This window comes from Drosophila navojoa, chromosome 2 (assembly GCF_054131105.1).
Source record: "Drosophila navojoa isolate 15081-1374.11 chromosome 2, UAZ_NAV_1.0, whole genome shotgun sequence".
Taxonomy (NCBI): domain Eukaryota; kingdom Metazoa; phylum Arthropoda; class Insecta; order Diptera; family Drosophilidae; genus Drosophila; species Drosophila navojoa.
The window spans coordinates 26,559,239-26,586,890 of NC_142890.1; the positions used below are offsets into that span (position 1 = coordinate 26,559,239).

The window sequence follows — 27,652 nt, forward strand, 5'->3', positions numbered from 1 at the left end:
GGATTCCATCATTGCATTTAATAAAGGAGATACAGAAGCTGCACAAAATACAAAAACATATGTATAAGAAAAGGCAACAACTAATTACTATTTGCTAATACATTTTTAATATATATTAATTGCTTGGAGTACCTTATATATATATTGAATTTTCCTGTACAAATTTTGCGGTTACTATAATATCTTTGATTGTATATAAATAATAATGTATAAAACGATAACTAAGCATAAGAAATATCGGTCTCTGCTTCGGCAAGCGTGATATTTGAATTACGGGTCGGTTGCTTCTGTTTTGGTGGCACATTCGCCACGGCAGCATTGCCATTGGAATCATTTGGTTTTCGAAACCATCTGCGGAATGGAAGGCGGTGGAGCAACTTAATTGATTTTTCTAAAATACCTTTTCCAGTTCTACTGCTGGTACTAGGAATATCATCGTTCCGTTCTGCTCTTTTGGATCGTAGGTCAACACGATGACTATTTGATTGGTTGGGAGAGTGGGTCGCATCACATTCGAGTAGGTCACAATATTCGTTGACCTGTTGATCATCCTTGAACTCAACCCTTTTAATCTCTGATACATTCAACGTTTGGCCACAAAATTGCCGCTCTAGGGAGAGCGAATTAAGAAAGATGTACTTACGGAGGGTGGACGCAAAACTAAAGTCGTACCATTTGTTTTGCGATCTGCAGTAGATTCGTATCGCATTTTTTACTGTGTGCAAACCGAATTTGGCGCCATCTCGCATATTCACAACGGTGCAGCAGTCCAAAAGCAGGCGACCCTTATAGACGAAGTTCCTGCGCTTAATGAAATCTCGCTTGCAATAGACCAGTTGTCTATCGAAAATAATCAGGATATATCTGCAGTTCCACAAATTGTGCTTTAATCGTTTGGCGTCCGTTTGAAGGAAAAAACGCGTGCTGAACAGGTGTAGGGGAAGTCCTTTAAAGCTCTGTAAGCTGGCCTGATACCCTGCAATGATTTCGCTGTGGCGCCTGCCCTCGTTTACAGCCTCTATGACCGAACGCATCTTCCGCAGCGCCATGTTAATGGTTTTGTGAGTATCAAGTACATCATGCTCGAGCAGGTCGACGTGTTCATAGTTCAATTCATCAGTCTCTGTTCCCGTTTCATTTGTGCTGCTTTCTATCATTAACTTCTTCAAATGGAGGGGATACCGGCAGAAGCGCTGGACGGGTGCCAACAGATGTGCCGAAAGAGGTAGTTGACCCAAACAACAACTTTTGAGTTATGATTGAAGCACGATTAATAAAAATTCAATTAATGGATCTATTTACTCACCTCTCAAGTAGGATCCGCGCGTCTTTATCGTCCCGGTAAGATGCTAGCTCTGCTACAGCACGGGTGTAGGCATTACAATACGTGGAATAACATAGGAATCCTTTATGCTGATTGACATTCCATTTTTGACACAATTATAGTATTTTAGAGAATTAGAGAATTACTCACCATAATGAGAAACACTTTTGCTATTTGATTCTGTTCAACGCCTTTCCGCAGAGCCTCCAAGAAGATTTGGTGGAATCTGTATATGGATGTGATATTGGAAAAGATGATGTTTATGCTCTTTCTAGAGAATATATACGTATGACTTCTCATGGCTGGCAAAAAGCTGAGTAATGAGTAATAAATGCGTTATTTTGATTTTGGCCCGCTTTCATTCGTTGCTCACCCATCGCAAATAACTGACAAAACTTTCACGTAATTTATTTCAGTTTCCAGTAATTCTCTAATCGCTGCTTGTCGTAAGGCGCTAACTCCTTTATCCTGTGGCTGCGCGCTATGTTTTTTGTTGCTACTGTTGCCCATGGTGCTGTCGTTGGTGTTTACTTCGTTACTCTTCGATTCAGCAAGGAGGAGAGGCGCTTGGGTTGCTGTCAGGTTGCAATCATCCACCAGACCCTCTGACATCTTCAAATGCAAAAGACCGAATAGCTACCCTATTTTTCATCTAAAATAATGTGATGCGCTCCCGGTCCTGCTCCAGCTCCAGATCTAGCTGCAGCTACTGCGGACCAGATGCGACGAGACTCTGCAGCGCTTACGCATAAAAGCATTCGCAGCTGGTTGCTATAGGACAAGTTGATGTGCATTAGTAACGTATGTCTCAACCATCAATTAACGTCAATTTCAGTGATTGTAAATACACTTGACGAATTCTTTACCTAAATTACATATTTGACCAATTTAAAACCAAATTTTGATAGATTGAAAGTTTAAATTTGAAATATAAATCTGTCGCTAAAATATTAAAAAATATATATATATATTTATTTATGGTGAAAATAATCAAAAATGATTAAGGATTTTTGATAAGTATTCCAGAATATATTACAGATATAGTTAAAAATACATTGGTTAGCTCAACAGCCTGTTGCTTGATTTCATTAATTTTAATATTGCAATAATTCTTTGTTTGTTTCTAAGAATGAAGTCTGAAATGTTAACTTTATTGCAAAACTTTCTTTTACAGTACAGTTGTATGGAATACCCTTGATTTTTTTTTCTAGAAGCAACATGTGTCAATTGAGAACTAAAGTAATTTTCAGTTTATTGCATTTTAATCCAGAGGCTCAGATCCAGCACATTTGATGAAAATATTTCCCTATGAAGCCTTTATATATGTACCCTTTAAATAAAAATTAGTATAAAACTTGTTGAACGGACTCTAATATATACACAAATATTTAATCATAATTGTCATCAAGAACCATTTTCTACAAAATATACAAGAAAAAATATATCTTTTTTCATTCCCCTTGATCACCATATACAAAAATTTATATAGACTCAGAATAAAATAAAAGGTTTTTTTTTTTTTTTTAATTTTGGGTATTTTAAGTTTATTAATAATTTTATAATGTAATTTAGAGATGTTGAATTTGTTGTATATTCAGTGCAGTGGTCGCAAAATTACAAACGCGTGGCAGAATTTTTACTAGTGCTATTATTTTCGAGTATCGGCCACTTTTGAATTTGAGAAAACATTTTAAATAAATTCCGATTTGGAACAAATTTTTATGACTGAAGACTCCCACTAATCCGCCAGCATGTGTTACATTACAAATCAATTATAATTCACAAGCGATCACTGTAGATATATTTTTTTTTTGTTGATCGAGTTTACTAAATAAATTTGTAGAAAAATGCAACTTTTATTTTTTAAAAATATCTTTAGCTAAGTTTTTGATTTTATATTAGGTAATTATAATTATCATACAAATAATGTTATATTTAAGCCATACATATGAGTACTGTATAATTATGTGTTGACATACACAAGATTGAAATAAACACTTTGAGTGCCTAACTATGTTTTAAAGTTTATTTGAAGTTAATTTGATTTTTGCTTTCGTATCGCTTAGTTACTATAAAGTAAGAAATTTTTTTCGATTAACTACCTGTATATATAAATCTATATAGAACATTTACACATACATATGCGGAATTTGGAGGGCAAAAGCGAACAGATATTTAAATCCCATTATACTATATATTTATTTTTGTTATTTTATAAATAAATTGGTGTCTGTATTGTTGGAAAGTATTAAGTTGCTTTAATTATGATTAAAAACCCGATTAATGTTGGAATTTCAATTTTTAATTACTCATATATACGAATAGTAAATTTGCTGCATAATTATGTGAGTAGTAGAGCGAGTGAATATTTTGCAGATGAAATAGCTTCTTATAAAATTATTTTGCGTGGCGATTTACAATATTTTCTAATTACAGTCATAAGATCTTAAATATATACAAGTCGATGATTATCATGTATGTTTTCTTAATGAAATGCAATGCAATGCAAGACCGAAAGACGGCTGACAGACGAATACAGTCAATGACATTTACACTTTTGCTTAAAAGCTAGACAACATTCACTTTGGCCTAACATAATATAATAGAATAATAACAGTGCCACAACGCATCATTAACGATTCTGGCTACAATAACAGTTGTTGTTTGGTTTTATATACATATATATAAAATTTTTTAAACATACTTTTGGTTTATCAGATCGGCATTTTAGAACACAAGATTATTAATCAATTAAGCTTAGATTTTCATAAAAAACCGTTCTCACAATATGCCATTCGTATAATATTGATACCCATCGTAAAGCTTGGTCGACAGACTTTTCAGAGAGTCCTGCACAAGTTGTTCCACTTTGCGTTCCATTTCCTGCTCAGTTAAATTCATATGAAAGCGTTTACGGAGATTCTGTACGGTGCCGGAACAACCATTCTTGAAGCATGGCAGCTGTGCATCTAAAAGGTAAATCAGAAACAAAACTATTTTACAATGTTTTTCAATAAACAGATTGGTCTACATACTGCTGCGCATAATTTCCACAAAATTTATAATGCGATCCATGTGCTTGCGTGCAGACATCATGCCGACGAGCAGTAAACGATTAAACTCTCGCCAATGCTCTGACCCGGTTCCGCCCATAACATCGACAAATTCGTGGGTAAGTTTAAAGGGTGATTGCTCAAAGCCTGCAGAATAATAAATACAATTAATAAATTAAAATTAGCATTTCTTTTACGATCGGGGAATATATCTGATACGTACCCAAATTTTTGGGAGATATGCTTAGTATGAATCCAAAGTCTATATGTATTATATGACCATCCGCATGAAAGAGTATATTGCCATTGTGCCTATGGAATGTACAAAACAACTCATCACACCAACAAACTCTTCGCTTACATATACGAAACTAACCTGTCCTTCACTTGCAGCAGGTAGGATATAAGACAATAAGCCGCACAGCTCTGCACGAAATTCTTTTGGGCTTGACGAAAACGTTCGCCAGTTGGAGGTCCATATTCATCAATAAAGTAATCGCGCAAGGATTTGTTTGAGTTCTTTTTGATTTGATGCAACGATACTGTGTTCAGAATAGGTTCAATCAAACCACTGTCATTCGAGAGGCATATTATTTTATATGACCGCACCCATAGATCGACATGCTCCTCCTCCCAGATGATCTTAAACATCTGCAAAAAAATCCACGATATACTCAAAGTTTATTATCCCCGAGCGTATTAACAAACCTGCAGGAGCTGCGTTGCCATCAGCTCTTGTCGCAAATCATCTCCACACTTCACAATAGCAGACAACAGACGCCAGTTAGATAGATGACCGTACGGGGAGGATTCCCGAATGAGTTTCTCCTTTTCATGCCAAGGCTCCTACAATAAAAATAGATTAGCCAAACAAGTTGAGCGAATAATTTCCGATTACACAAACCTTTAATGCTGCAGCAGATGGATCCTCCGGATCATTGCTGAACGACTTTGTGTTCTCGCAGTTCAAGTTGTTGCAGTGTCGAGTGCGCACATCGCCAATATTAAAGACAATTGGGGGACCTGTAAATAAAAGGATATTATATAAGTGAAAAGGATTCTAGGCTTCACATTAATATAAACATACCTTGATCTCTGGAGTCGCACGAGTCCATTGACATCTGTGAGATGGCGTCGCGTTCACTGACCTTGCTCATGTACAGATATTGGGCAGTGATCTGGTCATCTTCCTGTGACCAGACATCATCCTCGTGGACCTGGAGACCACCCAGTGAGAGCAAGCGGCTGCTGTTACCGCTGCAACAATTGTTATTGGCCGGCTCGCCACATCCGTTTTCTGCATGCGATTCCGTATCCTTTTTGCGTCGACAACTGGATCCATGATGAGTGCTACTACAGCTGGAGGTGCGGCTGCAGCTCTGGTGCGTATTCAGGCAAGTGCCCTCCAAGTGCTCCTCGCTCTTGGTGTGCCGCAGCGATGGCATAAGCTTGGGTATCAGCGGTGAAGTGTAAATATCCGGCACCTCTACAACCTCCACGTATATGATGTACGGCGTTTTGTCCTTGGAGTTTAGCACTGCAGTCTTTTCCTCTGTTATGCGCACGACATGGTGTGGAGTGTCCGAGTAGAGCGGCAGCCAGACACGAGCGGGCAAGTTCTTATTTATCAGGTTAAGGAACATTCGCAGGGCCGATGTCTTCTCCGCCTTTGAAGGCAGCGAGATTAGATTTTTTCCCACATTCATGAGTGCCTTCATAAACTCCTTTTGCGGTGCCGTCTTGGGTGCACCGCAATTGCACAGCGTCCGCTGTCCTAGCAGTCCGTTCACCTGCCCACGGACTGTCTCGAAGCAAGTGCAGCCATTGTCGAATGCAAGTCCCGAGGTCAGATCGCCGAGGAAGAGTTTTGCAGGAGTTGTGGGCAGAGTTTGCGTGGTGTACGGCGGCTGTTGGTACATCCTATGCGAAATGCTGAGCGTGTGGGGGCTGCGTGAGTCGGCGAGCAGCACTGTGGCATCTGACTGAGAGCGATGATGGGTTTTCTTTGCGAGAGCTACGGCTGGGCTCTGTATGCTATCGGGCTTCGGTGGTTGCTTGCTCTCCTTCTTGGGAAATATCTCTTTCATTAGTGCCAGTTTCGACTTCCGACTGGTGCTCCCGTTGCCCAGCGAGTCCACTTGATAGTTGTACGCCTCCAGCAGCCACAAGCACTTCAGGGAAAAGTCAACGGACTTCCGGCAGCGTATGGTGAGATATGGGTCTAGGACTTCGGCCAGTTCGTCCATTTGAATGTACATTAATATCAGCTGAGGTATATAGAGATCCACTTCATGGTCGGGGAAACTGAAGATCTTATTACCAATAAAGCTCAGAACGCCCGGCTCCTTTGAGTAGAACAAGTAATGGACAGCAAAGTGAATATTGAATACGGGCGATTCGAAAAAGCGCAACAGCCCGCTGGGACCTCGCTCATAATTTTGCGGCGGACATGTAGTGGGCGCCCGGTCGCTGATGAAATACTTCACAACGCCAGGCACTGGCATCTTCAGTTGGTGCAGAGAACTAATGGAGGAGCTCTTCCGCATCGTGACATCGTGACCGCCTTCAGTCTCTGCGCCAGGCAAACGCAGACTCAAGGTGAGCTCCTTCATCTTCACATCTGTGGCAGCCTCTGTGGGCACATCGGTTGTGGACGTGGGAGTCGTTGTTGTACTGGCAACTGCTGCAGCAGCGGCAGCAGCAGCCTTCTTGCTGGAATTGGAGCTGAGTAAGCTGAAGAACTCCTTCTTTTTGGAAATGTCCGTGGGAGATTTGACCAGATCCTGCGCTACTTGCTCAACATTATGTGGCGCTGTATTTGTCAAAGCTTTCACCTTTAAGACGTCTTGTTGCTCGCCAGTTTTCTGCTTGGCCGCATTCTTTTTCTCGTGGTTTTCAATTATGCTTTGAGCGGTGCGGAAAATTGCATTCTTGGTGGCGCCGAAAAAGTTCTTAAATAGCACTTGATCGTTCTTGGCACTCTCAGTGGGCGTGGCCACAGGCGTAGGTGTTCCTGCTGGTGTTGCTGTGGGTGTTGTTGTTGTAGCTGCGGTGGCTGCTGATGTCACATTATTATTGGATTGTGTCTGTGGTGTGGACAATGCATCTTGTGCCTTCTCAAGCGCGACCCTCGATGGCTCGTCGGGCACCACGCCAGACTTGGAGCCTATGGCCGCTTGAGACGTGGTCATTACACGATAACGTATATGATCGACCTCATCCCGCTGTTCCTGATCCTGCTGCTGCTGTTGTTGTTGTTGTTGTGCTACCAGCTTGGCTTCCTCTCGCTTTTGCTGCTTTTGCTTGCGAGAGGGTCGCAGTGTCCGGCAGTCGAAATCGTTGGCGGCATGCGACGGAAAGAAGTATAGGTCCGATTCCATTAGATTGTAGTCCTCGTCCATAGACGTTGTATCCAACATGTCAATGCATTCCTCCTCAGCATCTGCTTCTGCTTCTGCGTCGGCATCTGCATCTGCATCCATTTCGCCCGAATCAAGTGACTCATGGGAGTGGCAGATGCGATTTAGGGATATCTGGTCTGACTCTGACCCACATATAATGCCTGTCGAGACGAAGGGAGAAGATATACAAATAATTAATATCGCTACATGTTCAATTTAAAAAAAAAAAATATATATATATATATATATATATATATATTATTTTTATTCATTTTTTTTAAATCAGCCTACCGGAATCATCTGAGCCAAGGCTAGTCAGATCCTCGCGCTTTTTGTAGCTACCAGCCCTGCTGCAGCTATTGCTGCTTCCAGCATTCCCATCGACCATATCCTGGCCGCCCGTCGTTCCCAGCTCATTCGACTTGGGTCGTGTTCGCAATGTGGGACAGGATTCAACTTTAATATCCAAAAAGAAAATGTTTTAGAGCAAGAGAATTTGGATGCCAATTGACTTTAAATACTTACTAACTCCATTGGGTACAGGTTGACTCCGTTGCGCATGGACTGTGACTGCAGATGTGGGCGTGTCCGTGACCGGTCGGCCAGTAATGATCGTTCCGGACCCGGACGCTGCATCATTGCATTGGGCAATCGTAAGGGCTGGCATTGGGGAGGATGTGGCAAGTGCGGCCGTTACACTGGCCGCGGTTGTTGCAATTCTCGAGCACATATTCGTGCTGAGTATTGTTGTTGGTGAACAAAATGTAGTCTCAGTCTCGGCATTGGGCGAGGAGATCTCGACCTGTAGGTGTAAAAATGTTCAGTTAACACATTAACTTGTCGACAAAAGCATTTTCTGTTTTCGACAGCTTCCCAAACTCAAGTGGCAAATGAAAATTCAAATATGTGGCAGACTCAAACTTTCTCTCTCTCGCTCGCTCTCTCTCTCTCTCTCTTCAAATATTGCAGTTGAATGGGGTACGAATCGCTGCTCAAAAGGTGATTTGTGACACGAACACTCAACTATATAACTAAATGTGATTTCGAGCTGCGACATGCGAGATGCAAAAAGTCTCAGCTAAACACGAGTCGTGCGCACTCTTGCTCGAAAACGACACGTATCAACAATATTCTAAGACAACGGGCCACAACAAGGTTGGATGTATTGTGGCTATTGTTATCAGAGCTCCTGATAAACAAAAATATAAACATATCTACAGAGAAAGAGAGAGAGAGAGAGAGCAAAAATATAAATATTGCTTAACAGATTGTATGAAACAGTGCGAATCCAAACAGAATTCATATATAAACAGAAGGGCACACCCACACACAATATGCGTGTGTACATGTAACAATTTCCAAATCAACGTGAGGACTAGGCGGACTCTCACAGTGACTCACGTAGAATCCACATGTCCAATTACTCACCTCTGGTATGCGCTGCAATGCACTGTCGAGACTTCGATTGCGATGATGCTGTGTGTGATTTATGCGAGTGTTGGTCACTTGAGAAACAGGTGGCAGCATTATGCCCATCGATCTGGAAATAAAGGAAAATCCAATTAATTAAGGACAAATGAGAAAAATCAATTAAGCTCTTGTCGGTGCCGTATCGCAGTGCCAGCAGCTGTAATCATTGCTAAACAACAAGTAAACTGAACTCAAAATGAACTCGAAACGAACTCAGGCTACAGCAGCAGAGAACCTGCTTCCAAATACATATGTTCGATAGATGTTTGCACTCACAACACGGCAACAATATTAAGGTAATTGCTTTCTTACTACAATTGCCTATGTCGATGTGCTTGGTAGGAGGGAAGGAGGCTTATAAAGCAATGGCTGCTTAAATAATATATCAATTTTTAGTAGGTAAAGTTCGAGCAGAAAGAAAACAATGACTCTCATGTCTTCTTGAGCTGACTAACAAATACCCTGTGTACACTTTACAAAGATCTTTAGCTTTATATATTCAGCACTTTCAGTTAGAATCACAAATATATGTAAATCTAATTAAATACTGTACATTTGAAACACATTACCACAAAACCAATTTACCTTTTTATACATTTTTAATAACTGTTGGGTATATTAAAAAAAACACACACGCGCGAGCCCATAGAAATGCCCCGAACTGGCAGAGAAGAGTGAGAGCAACAAGTGCTCATTATATGAGTGTAGAATCTGTGGCGCAGACCTCTGCTAAGCTGCGGCTGTTATCGCGACTTTCTGTCTGTTAATCTAATAGCCATGTTAACAACAGTGCATGTTAATACTCAAAATGGCATGTTAATGCTTTAGATTGTCGCTCTTTTTAATTTTTTATGAATTTGCTTCTGATAACTCATTTTATAGATAATAATAATAGCAACAAATGCTCGTGTGTCATCAGCAAATTATATTTATCAAGCAACAAACAAAGCAAAAGCAATATAGAATAACTGTTTGTTGTATTAAAGATTAGATACCTTTGCCCTTACAATATGGGGGCCAAATCAAAATATGCACATAAATAAACAATATAAAAATAAACAACAAAATACATAAATAATACGAATATTTTTCAATAAATAAACGCGTTCTCAATCGATTATATAGCAGAATTATATGATTCAGGCAAGTGTTGTTATCAAATATTTGACGATTATTTGGAGAAAGAATGTCCGAATTTTGTTGCTTTTGCTTTTTGAGGGGCTTTTCCTTAAGGCCGTTTGACAATTTGACTCACACACCTGATAATAATCAGTAAATGTTAAGCAGCAAGTATTGAGTTCAACACATGGATGCAACAATACAACAGTTCATAAAGATAGTACCTTCAAATCAAGCATTATCATTATCGATAATGATATTATGCAATTACCCTTCAATATTTTATTTGGGACTCACCTAAAATCCAAACTCAAGTTTCTTTGATGCGTTGAAATCCGCTTCGGTGGTAAGCCGCCCGTTTGGGCCCCATTGAGTCCAGCGCTAGTTGGGGCCAAACTGCGATTTGGGCGACCATGCACGGAGGGCATGGACTGATTGAATCCACGGCTGAGGCTCAGGCGTGGCTTCGCGTAGCGCACGTGCTTGGGTGTGCTCGCCGCCGAGCTGATGGTTGGCGTTGATCCGATGGAGAGGTTGCAGGCGGCTATGGTCAGCGGCAAGGTAATGGGCGGGGCTTTCAGAAACGCGGGCACATAATCGTCATGGGCTTTTGTTAGGACAGGCGAGCCGAGCGGCGGCTGGCATCCATTCTCACTCTCCGAGCTGCACTCAACGAGGGGCTCCTCCAAATTCAAGGAGGAGAGCGTGGTGCTCGATGCTGAGTGCGGCTCGCCATTTACCGACAAGCTGCTCAAGCTGCAATCCCGGCCCAGATTGGGATTGCTGGCCTGTGGATTGGGCTGGACTACGACTGTTGGGCTCTGCACCACGGTGCTGTTGCTGTGGTCGCTGGAGCTGCTCGTGCTGTTGCAAGCGGCCGTCGAATGCTCGGAATTGTCATCGTCATCCGGCAGCGGTGGACTGTGTTGGTCACAGCCCAGGGCGTAAATATCCATGTTGCCATTCTCGGCCAGCTTCATGCTGTGATTACTCGGCATGCTATTCGCCTTGCCGTTCATATTGTAATCAGACTTTGCATCAACACACGACAGACGCACCATGGCTGGTGCGCAGTGGTCGACGACGTCGGCGCCCACGAGAGCTGCATCGGTGGCTGGACGGAAGTGAAGCTTATCGCCGCTGTTCAGATCATCGGCGGCAACGGCGACAACGGGCGAGAGCAGCTTGTTGGCCGTCTCAATTTCACGGATCTGCCGGAGATACTGATAGCCATTGTCCTGGACCACTGGCTTCTTTCTGGTCCCGCCGCCGGCGCTGGCTATGGTCAGGCCAACCTTACCATCCGCTGTGGCAACATTGGAGGCAGGTGCCACGGCCGTGGGGCTGGCCGCGTTGCTCTTCTTGGTCTTAAATGCTGAGATGACGGAGTTCATTTTGGATAGATTTTAAGTGCTGAAAGTGGGAAGGAAGTCTTGAGAGTCTCAAAGTTCAGTGTTCACAGCAAGAGTGTTTCAGCCTTCAGACTTTGATTGAGTTAGTTCCTTTAGTGCCTCGGATGCGATTTCATCTCTTGTATAACCAGCCCCATTGTGGCCTGTTGTCGCTCAATGGGGTGTTGTACCGTAAATTAATATACTTTCTTTTCGAGTATGAACAATATGAATGGAATTATAGTTTTTAAGTCATTCCCTCGCCGTGTGCTCTGGGCAGGTTTGTAAAATTAGCATAGTTTCGAATTAACTGCAAAATAAAAAAGACAAAATGTGTTAATTAGTCATTTGTTGTTAATTATTATAATCAGTGAATAAGTTAAGGCGTGCACGCGCAGCTAAACTAATCTGAAACCAAAGTGTTTCATTTTCTATTTTTGTTTGTCTCTTTTGTATACCAATAACAATACTAACATGTTCTCAACTGCGGATCGCAAAATTCACAGCTGCAAAGGAACATACATAAATATACATATGTATGTATATCAGTATATTTTCATATGAGCAAAAAAAAAATCTGTGGCCCATGACCAAACGCAAATCAATGACGGCAAAACTCAATATAAATAAATCTGGTACGTATAAACGGTAGACAGTCAAATGGCCTTGACAATATCTCAATGTATGCTTGTATATGAGACATTCAAAAATCTGTGTATACATATATGTATATATTTATATTCGCCATATATACTTACATACATACATATGTATATCCACAGAAATCAACAAACACAGAATACTTAAACACGTTTGCTAATCTATTGATTATACTTAGAGAGATAATGAAAGCTTTTTTATGCTAAATATTCTATATTCATTATTATTGAAGATAAGCAAACATTTCTGTAAGTCTGGCACATTAAAAAATTATTAAAATAAATATAAATCCTAATTTGATTGAGATTTCAAACAACTTTCATATTCATCATTTATGCGGCATCCATTAATATTCCAACCTTACAGTCTCTTTGAGAAGGCGTCAAAATACAGCATATAAGAGAAAATAATAGAAGTTAAGAAGAGAACCGAGTGCCTTTAATTAATTTCAGAATGTAATGTAATTTTTTAATGAACTAAAAAGAGCAGCCAATAAACTTTAAGAATACAAATAAACTTGAAGTATATAATACTATGCCATCGCACCCTCAGTTGACCTTTGGACTAATAAAATTTGTTCATAGTATTATTCACTGGCACGTGTAAAAGATGACCTTCTGTTTTTGTGGAGCTATCTGCTATTCCATCTACAGGTTCTATAGGGGGGTTCGCACACTCTGTTATGCCCCGACGCGACGGGGCTCTTATACAATTTGACCTCTTTTTAATAAATGTTTGCTTATGGGAAAACCTTTTTCACTTTTGCTCTTCATCATCATTATTTCATGTTGAATATTTGATCTCTTTCAGCTTGTTTTTCATTTTGGTTTTTGTTTTTATATAAATATTTGATAAACATTATTTATCTATGCCAACTGTTTCTCCAGTTCCCATTTGATTTTTCTTTTAAATAAATATTTCTGAGTTTTTAACTGGAATTCAATTTTTTCCATGCATTTACAGTTAGTTCTTCATAAATTTATCCACTCTCTAATCAATATCCGTAGCTCCTTATACTAATTCCCATAAATTGCACTGAGTAATCGCTTCGAGTGCATTTCACATACATACATATGTACATACATATATGTAAAATTCCATGGAACTCATATTTCAATATGTTAATGACTTAATTTATTGTTGCTTAGCAGCTCCACTTGAGATTCCAAAGTGATTCTGTGTTCGTGCGAAGTGAAATGCTTGGGAATACAAACATACATATGTATGTATATATGTAAATATGGTATGTAAGTACTATATATGAGTAACACATGTCTTGAGTATACCGAGTTACTGGGACAATTTTCATATGATTACAAACGCCTGTGCCTGATTAGATAAGACAATCATACCAATGCAAATGCAATTTAAGAACAAGTTCAATTGACATTAAACAATCTGGATTTTAGATACTAACTATATTATATATATATATATCAGCTGTTTTGCCATGACTTGCAATCGAAACCTTTTTGTTTTTTTTTTTTTATGTTGAGTTGTTCTTGAATTTGTCGGTGTCTGAACATATCCTCCCTTTAGTTTTGGTCGTGTAATTACAACATGTTCATTAAGTTGTCTTGCTCGAACATGCCTGTTGATTGTTGTCTGATTTCAAGGCAATTGGAGTTGTTATTTTTGGTTTGTTTGCCGTGTGGTCGCTCAGCTGTCACAGATAGCCATAGCCCCGGGTTTATAGCCCAGCACACGAGTCTGAGAGAATTGAGCAACAAGTGCGACGACTACGGAATGTGCTCGCCCGACCCGCTGGACCCGCTCGCTTTTAATACATATGCCTCGTTTAAATAATTGCTGATGAACTTGATCCAATTAAAAGTCAAAGAGTTCAATAGCAAATTGGAGAAAAACAAAACAACGTCGAGAACCACAAGCCATAAACAACAACACAAATCAAAAAATCTAAACGAAAACTGAAAAGGTGAAACATTCCAAATTGACTTCCCAATGAAACCCGATTGATCGGCATTGCTATATACATTCGACACGTCGCACACTAATGGGTATATGCATCACTTTAATCTGTTTGGTATCTACACATATCCTTAATTAAGCATTTAATGGCTGCAAGGTTTAAAAATCGTTGAACTACGAACCTGGGACACTCTTAAATACCTTAACTCAGCAATCAGTCAAGCCCCGAAACAAGTTTTTTTATTGCCTTCACAAAAGCGATTCGATTGAAGGCAGCGGAGCCCCCGGTCTGTGAAAGTCGTCTCTGCCCGGCGAGAAAACATGCTTGAGTTCGACCCTACAGCATGGACCGTGGTTACATGCATCACTGGCTAACACCCCACACAACAAAATTAACGACAGAGAGGTTCCGACTAGCAGATACCATAGCCGTACCTGATGCATTTTCTCTTTATATATTTTATAAAACAAACACGAACACGAACTACCAACAAAAATACGATTGCCAAATTGGCAACGTCTTTAGGAAGTGGCACAGCCTAAGCATAACTAACTGCAACTGCGGCTCACCCCACTCCGACTCCGACTCCGACTCCAACTCCAACTCCAGCTCAGCAGAATACCCAAACAGGTATTGTATATATATAATTACAACATGATAATGCTATATGGACTTCCTGTGTCCGCTGTGCATGCGACCGAATACTTATTGCGGCTACTGTGGATCGAATTGTTCTCATGCTGATTTTGTTGTTTAAGCTTCCCGTTTTACCTCAATATCATTGGCTGATGAGTTGGCTGGCTTCTTTCTGTTTAGTTATTCAAGTCATGTCTTGATGCTTTGCATGCTTTGTTTTTTTTTTGTTTTTTTGTTTTTTTTTTTTTCAAGGCGAATTTTAACTTTAGTTTAGTAACCTGAATGATTTTGCAACTTTTCGCAGGCTGATGATGTTGGGGACGAGCAGTTAGTAAAAAGAAAAAATATACTCATGGAGTAACAGTTGAAGGAGTTCCGCTATACTTACTGACATCAACGGTACTGTATAATTCTTATTCTCAAGCGATCAGAAACCTGGCTAACAAGGCAAAGCAATTTAGTGGCAGTTGCAGTCGTACTGTGCTCATGCCCCAAAATGCAGCACAATCGGCTGCAAAGTTTGGGGTAAGCAAACTTCATTACCCAATTCATGCTCAAACTGTACAAAATTCAAATTGTTTTTGAAATGCTGGTAAGCTTATACGTTAACCGGTGCTTGGGGCTTCGCATTGCTTTGTGCGCGCAGGTGGCGCCCAGCTTAGCTGTTTTGCTTACCACAGCTCTTTGTTAAGGCTTACACAACTTTTGTGATTAATAAACTGTTTTCGCTTTTAACTGCACTTTAAGACTGCATTTATAAATAAAACTTTATTGCCTTTTTTGATTTATTACCCAACGTCTCCATTAGACAGTGACAAATATTCGCGCAAGTTCATTCAACTCTTGCTGGTGCAGCATAGAGGGTATTCCCAAAACCAATTTCATTGCAACTAATAAACTCTTAATTTCAGTTGCAGTTGCAGCCGCCCCAACTCGAGAGCAAAACTCGGGACAGATTCTCAGCATACTTCTAGCAATTGGCTGCATGATGATGATGTGGGCTATGCGAGTGCACTAATTTTCTGAATTTTCTTTTGCTATGCCAGCAACAACAACAGAAGGCTACGTGAAAGTCCACAGTCGACAACATGACTGAAGAAAATTTCTTTATGCTGGCGTTGTTGATGATGATTTAAAGGGAGTACAACGATTTCATGCTCCAAAAGCCTCCACAATTTCCGAGTCGACACACACACACACACACAACCACACACACATATGAATATATTCATATTAACTAAGAGTGTACCATATGTCTTCATATATTTATGTTAGAGTCGAGCACAACTTTTTCCACAGCTTCTGCAGAGCCCCCACACTCAGTAATATTTATGCCATTAACTGGGACAAGCCAGCAGAGGCTGAGAACTTCTCTGCAGCTTCTCTCCATCTATGGCATTGTTGTTGCCTTTATTCGCTTCACTCTCCAAATGTACTGAGTGAATCTAATGACGTTTCCAAATGCCAAACAACGTGGGCTGCACTTTTGGTTTTCTTACTCTGGCTGCTGCTGCTGCGACTCTTATGGCGGCATCTGGCAGCAGCTGAACGCTAAATTGCTTTTGATTGTCTTGAAATATGTAGTTGCGCGCAAACAAAAATGTCATTCTCCAATTAACCGTTTATTTGTCTATTTCAATAAATCAAGTAACAATTTCCATATGTACAACGTCCGTCTATTGTATGTGTATATAGATCAACAAATATATTGCAGAGCTGCCCCAACAGCTCACGCTGTGCATATGTGTGTGTGTGTTATTGGTGCCTTTTCTTACCTCTCAGGTATAGCCAGATTTTTACATTTAGCATTTGGCAACTGCCAATCAGAAATTGAAGAAATTCCATTCCATTCCACTTATCTGCATACAAACCTCTTTCTCTGTTTCTCTCTATCCCCCTCTGTCTGCAGATATGTTTGGCATTGTTTATAATTGTATTATTAATAAGCCATGACAATTATTTGGGCATACGCAACATATGTATGCACACAATTCATTTAAATAATTGAAGCCTGCACGCAGCCATTGCGAAATACATTGCAGAGACAGATGCTCATACAGAATTTACAGGCAGCTCCTCTCAATTAATGGACTCTCATTCGCAACTGGGCGTGGCACTCGAAAATAAAAACAAAACAAACAAACAATTCAGCTGCGCAGATAGACTGGGAGTGGCAAAAGCTTAAGCGAGCCTTAAAAATGTTGAAAAAAATGCAACAAGAAGCGATACGGCGAATCAGGCAGTATATATACTTTATTAATATATAGAGTTCATTTTATTATATACATTATAGAGACTGTATCCGTTACTAATGAAATACATATTTGGCGCATATAATGCACTTTAGTAGGAAGACTCCATTTCTCCATTAGCATAGCTATAATATTAAGTGAGACCGAGATATAAATATATATGTATAACATATAGACTCGTGTGTTACTAATCAAATATGTCTATAGCTAATATTAGCAGCGTGGCAATATTTGATTATATTGTAGTACATATGTAAGTCAGTATAAAATGTATATATATGAAATAAATAAATAATATTGTTTTAATAGACATACTTATTCAGAAGTCTATATTACATGATATATGGTATAAATATGTATATACACATATTCTTTACTTATTTATTTAACAAAATTGAATTCAAGAAATAAAAGTAATATATAAATTCATGATAGAGTTCATATTCATTTCAAGTTTATTTAAACACAATCAAATATAGTTTTACAAAATTTTGTCGATTCTTTGCAGATCAAAATAGTTCATGGTCAGTGTCGTAAGAGCGACAACTCCGTTCCCATGTGCTCAGTGGGTATTTAGCTTTGAAAAAATGTAAATCGGACTGCACACACAAGACTTGAATTTGTGAAATATTCAACAGTGACAGGCACAACAACACTTTCTCGTTGCGATTGTGAGCTTTAAAGCAAGCTGGTAGCTGTTACACTTTAACACAAATGTTTGCTATGCAAATTTGCCAAACAAATAAATAAATACAATTTACAATTTACAATTTACAATCGTGAATGTGACTCTGCGTGTGTGTGTGTGCCTAACCAAGCAGCGGATATGAAATCACCAAATCAAAACTGTTTTTAGCTCCACAGTTGGAGCTCATACTGAGTCAAGCCTAATGCAATCGAGCAGGAGTCGGCTAGCCAGTGGACAGCATCCGCAATTTTCTATCGATTGGCTTTCGCCGCCACTTGCAAGGAAAATGGAAAACTATGCAATTCATTTTATGCGCTGCTAAGTGGAATTCCGTTGAAAGTTTAGAAGCAGCATCGAAATCAAGTTTCGTTATTGCATTGCCAATACTTAGAAACAGGTGAAATTGCTCAAAGTTTTAGCTTTGAATTCGAGTACGCAATATCCAATATCTAGCTGCTCTCAAGATAACAGACTTACATATACACATAGTATACATATATGTATATTTACTTACTCATCTAAGTATTTTTGTAATATAATGCTCATCCTTCTAGAATCTTGGATCTGGCGCCTTACACCCCGTCAATTGCGGTAAATAAACCGCAAGCAAGTAAAGCAAACAGATATTGTTCAGTGATAAAAAAGATACTTCTACGTTGTTAAAAAATAATCACTGCAAACTTTTTACGTAACACGTAACGTCGCTATATAATATGAAGGTCAACTAGTGCGGCTAGAGAGAACTGGTAGAACACGTAGAAATCAGGTTAAATAACTTTGTGATTGTAAGACGCGTCGAGGAGCGCAAAACCGGGACAAGAACCTACAAGAGCATATAGTTCAAGGCTTTCTTCTGTCATCGTGGAAATTATTTATGTATATATTGAGAGTGCGAATTTCTGCCCAAGATGTATTGGATGAGTGCCAGCTATAATTATTGCATTGATTCTAATTGGGTCTGCCTTAAGCGAAAGTCAAATAGACTTTCAACAAACCATATTTTAGTGTTAATTAGTTGATGCTTAAACTAATCATATTTTCATCTCATTTTATAATATAGTACCGCTATACTACTTACTTGCTTTATGTAACATTACTTTGTAAATACTTGAATTCGAAAGGTAAACACAACCAATGCAATTTGCCAAATGAAAGTTAGTTAGTTAGTCTTCCAGATAAATGGGTTAATAACCCAGAAATGAAAAACAAAATTTAATGACGTAAAGATAAGGTCTCAGAGGTTGGTGAAAAGCTCGTATGTATTATATGCATGTGCTGTGTGAAAAGCGTGACTATGCATTAAATACCATCTGAATGGTATTTTATTTTATTGAGCATTTAAAAATAAATGCTTGCGCATTTCTATAATTAATGAAATGCTAGAGATATTACGCAGAGCCCAGCAAGCCAACTATATACATATATATTTATGCATATTCTCCACTCTAGGCAATCCGAAAGATCTGCTATTTGATCAAGTGCTCAGCTGTTAGCCAAAGGCAAATATTTGATTAAGCATATTATGACAAGAGCTTTGACGCGAAACATTTTTATGATGTATGCTTTATCATTTATCGTATTTTGGACTCAAGTGTAGACGCTCGGCAGCTGCTGATATTAAAAACCCCGATAAAATAAACAAATATTAGCACGTTACAAAACAAGAGAAGCCGTCTTGGTATTTGTATATTTATAAACACGAAACTTGTATTAAATTAATAAAAGCATATCTTTGTTTATCTAAACTTAATGCAACTGGCTAAAGTTTTCAGCTCTTTCTCGGAACGATTAACATATTTCCGCTAATTCTTTATCAAATCGTGTAAGTGTGCATAACAATGCGAATCAGGCTTATCTCAAATACGGAAGATATGGCTAACAAGAAGTAAAACCATTTCAGAGTAGAATAAAAATGAATAAAAGCAAGGTCTCAATTTGCACAAATTGAACAAATTAAAATACCAATGTAGTCTATATATGCCTGTATATATACTCTTAAGTTCACATAAGTACAATTCAGGAATGTGGCATGTGTATATATACATATGTTTTATATTAAATATATTCAATGAGTGTTCGCGATGGCGTCACAGCCACAATAATAATAGTAAAATTATTTCCATATATAAAACGGAATTACTGTGCGCCTCAAACATAGCTACATATAAATTTATATATATGTATATATTAATTTGTATGTGCATTTTGTAAGCCGGATGGAAATTTCAGTATTACAAAGCCCTTGCCGCATCGGCGGGGCAGCTGGCAATGCTTCATTCAACTCAACTCAACTCAGCTCAGCTCAGCTCAGCTCAGTCGACAGCTATGCAACAGGAAATAAACTTGACAGAATTTATCATTTACTTTTTTATATAGCAAGTCTCCAATGGGGGCTGCTTCTGATATGCTTGCATTATGAATTCTATATATATATAAACGCATATATGTATATATACACATAGACAGATAGTCAAGAGTGTTCGGTGTCGGCAATTGAAAATGATTTGCGTCTTAGTATGGACTTTGCTCGAATAGAGCAGCTGACGAAAATGGAATGGAATGGAACTGAATAAAATATAATATAATTCCTTATCAGCGGCTGAGAGACGAATGAGCAAATGTCACAGACTCGTTTCATCAATTTACTAAGCCTATATATATTTCTTACAAAAAAGTGATGATTTGCATACACACATGTACACATACATATATACCCTAGACAGAGGGAGAGAGCGCGCCAGTTCTCAGTTCACAAGTGAGTCAAAATATATATATATATTTATAGCGTATTATGCGAGGCATGTGAGCTCGACAATAATGACGGATGCTAGCTCTCTCGCCTCTCCTCTCTCTCCGCTTATCTACGGTGCTTTGTTTGTGCATGCAAAAGAATTCGTTGAGGAATTTTCATAATATGACCTGAACACAACTGAAAACTAAAAATATTGTAATTTCATGCGACATGTTTCGATTTACATGCATAAAATATGCATACATATATTCATATGCATATGGATGTATATGGATATATGTGTATTTAGGTTGCAGTCACAGTTACCTTATGGAAATGCTGGTTCTCAGCAGGCTTATATGAACTGACTCAGCCTATAGTCAAATCATAAATCAGTTAATGTTAGACAACAGAACACAAATGTGGTATAGTTTTCTGTTTTTTATCGGCTCAGGATTAAATTAAATTCAGTTTGTAGTGAGTTTCATTGGCAAGACAATGTACAAAGCTCCGTTGGCCCGTGATATTTTAGATAATCCACTTTTGGTAGCTCCGCTACCATACATTAACTTTCTACGTTACTTTAAGCGCAGGCATCCCAAATATGGAGTCCGTCGGCTGCTACAGGAGGCGCCCGCCCAATGGGATGCTATGACACAAGGACAAAAGAATCTATTTCAGAGAAAGGTAAACCAATCCACAAGCTGTATAATCTATAATCTATAATCTTTGGTGATTTCCAGCGCATTCTGGCGAGGGTGGCACGTTCCCCACAAGTGCAACTCTGTCGCGTCCTGCATTACCGTCAATGCAAGCGTCGCTATCGAAGGAAGACTAAGTAACTGCTCGATTATAGATCTCTGTTGACTTGTGCGCTTCGTCAAAAAGTAAATGAAAAGCGACTACGTCGAAATTGACAGTTTTTATCATTTATAAAATATATATTCAATTGACATATACATGAGCGCCTTTGCAACTTCCTTTACAATGCAACGACAATGCTTTTCCAGTTTTGCAACCTACCAGAACTTGAAGTATTGTATAAAAGAAGCGCTTAATCAAGCGGTGCAGAAAATAAAACATTAATCTGGAACTCCCCAGACAAAATCTATATACATACATATACATATATGCAAACACCTAGCGATGACTTTCACTTTCGCATGCTCTATGCATCGCTTCTTCTATTTGTTGTCGCCACAGTTGCAGCATGTGAAAGAGATAGAGAAAGAAAGAGAAGGCATTTCATATTGTTGCATGACACACAGATCACATAGATCTGTTGACGAAATACACCATCTAAAATATATAGTTGCATGACACACAGATCACATAGATAGTTTGAATAAATCATTAGAGAACTTGTTTAGCTTTTCGAATACGTTTAGAATTGATATCCCACCGGTTGAGCACAATATCAATAAAAACTTAAACAAAGGAATAAAATAAATAAAAGATCGCAATCGATTTATATCTGTTTAAAAACTGGAAATTAACATCTGTATATATATATATATATATTTTCTATACTATCAATGTTTGAGAGCAAACTAACTTTTGCTACATGTAAAAATCAGATTTCTTAATTAGACATTTGAAAAGTATAGTTCTTTATAGAAATCGTGCCAGATTAATGTTGCTCTTAAGCTACGCAAATGGTCTGATCTATTAAGCAAACAACTTTTATACATTTCAGAAATATTTCTTTTTGGAGTCAAATTTGTAAAGTCAAATGATGTGAAATTTTCTGTTCTGTTTTGCTCTGTTCTGGTCAAAACAATGGCTTGCGCTTGTTTGGTTATTGCCCGCACATGTGAGGCACAGAAATTCTCTACATAGGAATTTGATCCCCAACCTCGTCGCTCATTTTATCGCCTCATAAACAATCTTTTCTCTGCCTGACTGACTACTACTTTGAGCACAATGGGAAAAAGCAACAACCAAAACAACAGCAATAAATGGATGAAATGCATTGGGTGCGTAATCAAGTAAAAATGCGGGAAGGGACAGCTCTCAGACATCCATTGCAGCAGAAGTACAAATGAAGCAAAACATTCGGCTGGATGGCGCATAGCTGGGTCAAATCGAAATGTACACTCAAAAAAAAAAGTTGTTTATAGTTTCAATTTACAATTTTTTTTTTGTTATTATTCTAAGCTAAAAAAAAGAATTTGAAACTAGGCTTTTAATTCCCAGACTTACATTTTCTTTATTCTATTTAGTTTGAAACTGTTATCTAAGCTTAGGGCAATAACAAATAGTTTATTTTTATGTAATAAAAAATCTCCAGCTCAACTATCGACAATCCATTTCCTGAAAACTTTTATGCTTTAAATATATGATGGCTATAATGACTTTTCGATTGTCTTGCATTTGTGGTAGCATTCAGCAACTGGACTATAAAGTTTCCTTTATGAATAGCGTCCATTTCGGACAAATATCTCATATCAATCATACAATTAGTTGGGTATGTAGCAAGTTTGGCATACATATGTATGTTGAAAAGTGTATTTAATAGTCGGCGCCTAAAGGGGCTTGCCACTTCGCTCTATTGTTTTCTTCGAAATCAGAAATTTGAGTGGGGCCAATGAAGAAAATGGAATTCGTATTTAAACAGGTGGAGGCTCTGAGAGCGACAGGTTTCAGGCACTCTAATGTCGGAAATCATTAGTTGAAATTCCAAACTGGTTCGCTTGGGCTTTGCCATTGGCTTAGTGACGTTTTTTTGGATTGGACAACAAACAAAATTTGCTCGCTTCACATACATATTTAGCTCACTGTCTGCGGCTGTTAGGCAACAATTTGTTTGAAGTGTTGGTCAATTTCGACTAAAGGGGAGACTAAGACGATTTCAGTGATTATGTCACTCACCCATTTCGTATTGTTCATCTTAGCTTTTAACTGTTTTCAGAGAAATAAATCTGTTTTCGTTAAAGCTCCGCTACGTTACGTAATGGTAAATAAATATCGGCAGAGAAGAGAAATACCAGTAGAATGAAACGAATTATAAAGTTAAATAAAATAAATTAATCATAGTATACCTAATCAGTTAGAACTCAGCTAGAAGATACCCCGTAATCTTGGGGTTTCCAGAAGAATGAAGTTGAGCTGTTGAGTTAACAAAATGTTTACAAATAAATAATTAACGCTAAAGGTAGCTAAGTTGTGCTGTTCAGCTACAAAATACTCCGTAAAATAAGGCAGAATTTCAGTTTGATCAATGTTTACAAATAAATAATGAACGCTAAAGTTGCTCAAATCGCGTTGAACTTTCGAGAAAAGAGAAGGAAGAAAAAACGATCAATTAAACCATGCTATTTGAGCAAAACGGAATGAATTTACAGTTGAAGCCTAAACAACGCGCGTCGAAGAGCAATCCGAAACGAATACAAAATGAAAACAAAGAGAAACGAAGCCTCGACGACGCCGACGGAAAGCCGAGCTTTGGCTTATAACGCAATTGCTTATGTATGAGTGAACGAACGAGTGTGTGGTGAGACAACGGTAAAGTTTTGTATACAACATATGCATTTAATTTTGTTTTGCACCTCGTCGGTATTTTCGTACTCACATTTTGTTATGCTGTTGCTGTTGCTGTTTTGCTGTTGTGCTTGAAAGAGTTCAACGACATACCCGCTCTTTGTGACTGCGTAAGGTCGTTGCTGAATTTTACATTACATATTAGCTTACGTTCGGCAAGCAAAACAGAAAAAAATAACAAAGTTTCACTTTCGTAAAGCTTTTAAAACACAATACAACTAGAGGGCGAAACAGACAGAGAGAGAATGAGCAAGAGCGAGAGAGAAAAGCTTAGATAAATTGATAAATGAACGGTAATAACAGCTTGATGAATGCGATCGCAATAAGGGTGTGAGAAGAATGCTTGCAGCTGGGCGTTACAGCAGCCAATCTATACATACATACATATATACAAACACTATGCTGTGTTTGTGTGTATCGATAAGCGGTCAATAGCCAGCAATTAAACCAGGAAACGTGAAATTCGCCTTCATAGACAACAATTGTTTAAATGTCACATGTCAGTGAATGCGTGTGTATCTACCGGCACGTGTCAGCATTATTGAGCAAGTACAGTGAAACTCTTAACAAAAAAAACCGAACGATTCTCTTAGCAAGCTTTCCTTTTAATTTCCATTTTCCTCGCTGCCTTGGTGAACAATGCGCCTTTGTTGTCTACAAAAATTGAGCTCGATGCTAACAGAAAAAAATTAGTAATGGAAAAAAAAATCGACGAGATTTTTCTGTACGAGATTTTTACTATAACTTAATGTTAAAAACATAACTTTTTTTTTTTTAGGTGTATGTTAAAATTATAATAATAATACCATCTTCAAAATAGTTTTTTTTTTTTTTTTTCTTGAACTCTTAGTACAAACGAGCACGTACATATACATATATACAAAACCATTGAAAGGAGTTCAGCAAGGTCTAACAAAATGAAAGCATACTACTTAGACATCTATTTCATCTATTTTCAGTAACAAAAGGTCGAAAGAAAAAAAAAATATGGTGTACAAGGCGCATTATACGAGGCGGTATATAATCGATGTAATTATGAACAGCGCAGATTTCAAGTCAATATGTTTAACATATTAATACAATTTTCATTTTACGACCTGAGTAAACAATTTTTCATTGTGTTGCTTGAAATAATTGACAGATTCAAAGGAACATCTGCGTATACAATAAAGTACAATATATTCTCCATTAACATTAGAAGTCGAGTCAATTTAGCTAATTTGGACTGATTCGGACCTCAGAGGCTATAAAAGGAATAGATGTCAAACTTATCGCCACTCAAGGCTGATAAAGATAAAGTTTATTTTAATTTACTGATACCCACATCGATTTTAGAGCGGCAACAAATATAGTTATTTATGGATGGGGATTTCATATTCCATGTATCAGAGTTCAAACTAATTCTCTTAATAATAGGATATTATTAATCAACAATAAATATACAGGGTATCTCATAGTCGGGAGCTCTTGATATTATTCATCAACATATTTAACGACCGAATGGCAGGCAAGAGAGATAAACGCGACAGCAAAAAAAAAAAAACTTGTGCGAAAGAAGAGCCAAAACAAGTGCTGGCAAGTACATATGTATGTGTGTGTGAGTTTGTATATATGCGAAAGTGTATATGTATGCATGTCTATACATGTATGTATTAATACAGATGTGTTGTGATTACCTTTAGATTTGCAACAGTTGCAAGCAACGAGTATTAATTCCTGGTTGTGCAGGGTAATCCAAAGTTTGTGCAATATTTCAACAGTTGTTTATGATTTTCCTCTTTTGCAGTTTGCAGTTTTAGACGCAGTTGGCTGTTAAATTTTACAATTTTTTAACTTTTACACTTTCACTTGATGTTGAGTATTGTTATTAGAAATCACAAACAAACGAGGCGAAAATTTTTCAATTTTGATGTTTCGCTCTCTTACACACGCGTTCACAACCCACACACCCACAATGCCAATCGCAATCGCACAATTGCTGGGACAGTGTGCAATTCGAAAATACGAAACGAAAACAAGCTGCAAGTGAATTGTATGCGGTCACACTAAATATTTGCTTATTTAAAGTGCCAAATGCGTAGAAATACGGCTCACTGTTAAGTTGCTTACTGCTGTTTCTTTTGTTGTTGCAAAACAAACACACACAACCGCGAAACACAAACAGAGACAGCAAGAGCACAGTTTACATACATGTATGTTGTATATATGAATGTATACAGCCCACTAAGCATGCACACACACGCAAACACAAGCACAAATTGCGGCTTGCAAAAATCTCGTTTTACCTTTCGTTGCGTGTATCAGCGTGCTAAATTCTACTTAAATCGGCATTTGACAACAGCGGGCAACACTTGTTTCAATATTTTAAATGCTACACTTTATATTAATCAAAGCTTTATTTTGATTGCATTCAAATATTTGTTTAATTGGTCTCGCGCATTCTTTTCTTTTTTGTTTACTATGCATGTTAACACATACATACATATACGCACGTACACATTCACAGCAAATCAAACTAGACGCTCTCGTACACTTCTTTTTTTCTGTATGTGTATTTGCAACTATACTGCATACGTCAACGAATTTATATATTTGTCAGCGCCTATTTTTTGTTAAATTGCGCGATAAAAACTTATATTTTTCTATCGCTTTGGTTTTCCACTGCACGAACAAATTACGTGAACCAGCTAGGTACCGACGCACACACCCAATTCGTTCAATTATTTTGTTGCTACTGAACGATAGGGATGATACTTAATGCCTCTCTCGATATTTTACACTAGCGATGTCACACTATCGCATGTGCAATCGATAAATACACGACGTCGCCCGTTTGCACGAATTTGAATTATTATATTTCATTATATACCTTTTTAATTGGATATTATTAATTGGATATTGAAAAAAAAATGTCTAATTATATATTAATGCGGGGTATTTAAATCTTTGCTAAGTTTAACAAGTAAGTAATTAGTTCTTAACGGTTCCTTTCAGGGTTCACCAACCCTTGATTTGTATGCCTCAGATATATCTACATATGTATGTATGTATGTATATGTGTACATATATATGCTTGTATTTATATTGTAATCGGCTATCAGAGAAAGTGCTGACTGTGGACTGCCCCATTGACGAGATTTGCGAGACATTTATCTTTGCAATGCCCTTCATTGATTAAAATAGCATACACAAGGAATAGGAATAAGACAAAAAACCCCTCAAAGCAGTGAACCGCAATGAGTCATCCAATGCGGAAAGCCAAAATTATTTCCGACTCTCTAAAGGAAAGGGACGTCCTCATAATATATGTACAGTTTCTTAAGGAGATTCTATTTATATAGATTTCACTAGAAAGCGAATATTGCAACTTTTTAAGTGCCCACACGCACACAGAGACAGACAGTTTGCATCTCAAAAAATTCTTTGAATTGAATAATGCGTTTTTAAGTGACGCTTA

At 38.2% G+C, this 27,652-nt stretch overlaps 3 protein-coding genes across 4 annotated transcripts; 1 reads left to right on the forward strand and 2 right to left on the reverse strand.

Moving 5' to 3' along the window:
• Positions 1 to 84: 84 nt before the first annotated feature.
• On the reverse strand, positions 85 to 2,302 carry LOC108651243 (rho guanine nucleotide exchange factor 4-like). Its single transcript, XM_018100758.3, has 5 exons — positions 2,191 to 2,302; positions 1,698 to 2,095; positions 1,475 to 1,637; positions 1,307 to 1,413; positions 85 to 1,245 (listed from the first exon to the last, which is right to left on the reverse strand). Exons 2-5 carry the CDS (start codon positions 1,934 to 1,936, stop codon positions 222 to 224), a joined length of 1,533 nt encoding a protein of 510 aa, XP_017956247.1. The 5' UTR covers positions 1,937 to 2,095; positions 2,191 to 2,302; the 3' UTR covers positions 85 to 221.
• Positions 2,303 to 3,160: 858 nt separating this feature from the next.
• fwd (phosphatidylinositol 4-kinase beta fwd) lies at positions 3,161 to 26,942 on the reverse strand. 2 transcript variants are annotated; one of them, XM_018113342.3, is made up of 12 exons: positions 25,872 to 26,942; positions 10,665 to 12,068; positions 9,207 to 9,318; positions 8,304 to 8,580; positions 8,070 to 8,234; positions 5,465 to 7,939; positions 5,282 to 5,400; positions 5,086 to 5,223; positions 4,754 to 5,028; positions 4,601 to 4,689; positions 4,360 to 4,524; positions 3,161 to 4,293 (listed from the first exon to the last, which is right to left on the reverse strand). In XM_018113342.3, the coding sequence occupies exons 2-12, from the start codon at positions 11,759 to 11,761 to the stop codon at positions 4,106 to 4,108; spliced, it is 5,100 nt and encodes a 1,699-aa protein (XP_017968831.1). In that variant the 5' UTR covers positions 11,762 to 12,068; positions 25,872 to 26,942; the 3' UTR covers positions 3,161 to 4,105. The 2 variants fall into 2 exon arrangements, with proteins under 2 accessions (XP_017968831.1, XP_089121776.1); XM_089265650.1 differs by lacking the exons at positions 10,665 to 12,068; positions 25,872 to 26,942 and adding an exon at positions 9,525 to 9,549.
• ddbt (deadbeat) lies at positions 21,033 to 21,612 on the forward strand. The gene is made up of 2 exons (XM_018108139.3): positions 21,033 to 21,342; positions 21,399 to 21,612. The coding sequence occupies exons 1-2, from the start codon at positions 21,154 to 21,156 to the stop codon at positions 21,495 to 21,497; spliced, it is 288 nt and encodes a 95-aa protein (XP_017963628.1). The 5' UTR covers positions 21,033 to 21,153; the 3' UTR covers positions 21,498 to 21,612.
• Positions 26,943 to 27,652: the final 710 nt, after the last annotated feature.

Coding starts and splice junctions, on each gene's coding strand:
- LOC108651243 (XM_018100758.3), bottom strand. CDS start 1,936: ATGTCAGAGGGTCTGGTGGATGATTGCAACCTGACAGCAACCCAAGCG. Junction 1,638..1,697: donor TTGTCAGTTATTTGCGATGG/GTGAGCAACGAA, acceptor CTCATTACTCAG/CTTTTTGCCAGCCATGAGAA. Junction 1,414..1,474: donor CAAAAGTGTTTCTCATTATG/GTGAGTAATTCT, acceptor AATGTCAATCAG/CATAAAGGATTCCTATGTTA.
- ddbt (XM_018108139.3), top strand. CDS start 21,154: ATGTACAAAGCTCCGTTGGCCCGTGATATTTTAGATAATCCACTTTTG. Junction 21,343..21,398: donor AGAATCTATTTCAGAGAAAG/GTAAACCAATCC, acceptor GGTGATTTCCAG/CGCATTCTGGCGAGGGTGGC.
- fwd (XM_018113342.3), bottom strand. CDS start 11,761: ATGAACTCCGTCATCTCAGCATTTAAGACCAAGAAGAGCAACGCGGCC. Junction 8,581..9,206: donor CATTGCAGCGCATACCAGAG/GTGAGTAATTGG, acceptor TTACACCTACAG/GTCGAGATCTCCTCGCCCAA. Junction 7,940..8,069: donor CCTTGGCTCAGATGATTCCG/GTAGGCTGATTT, acceptor TCGTCTCGACAG/GCATTATATGTGGGTCAGAG.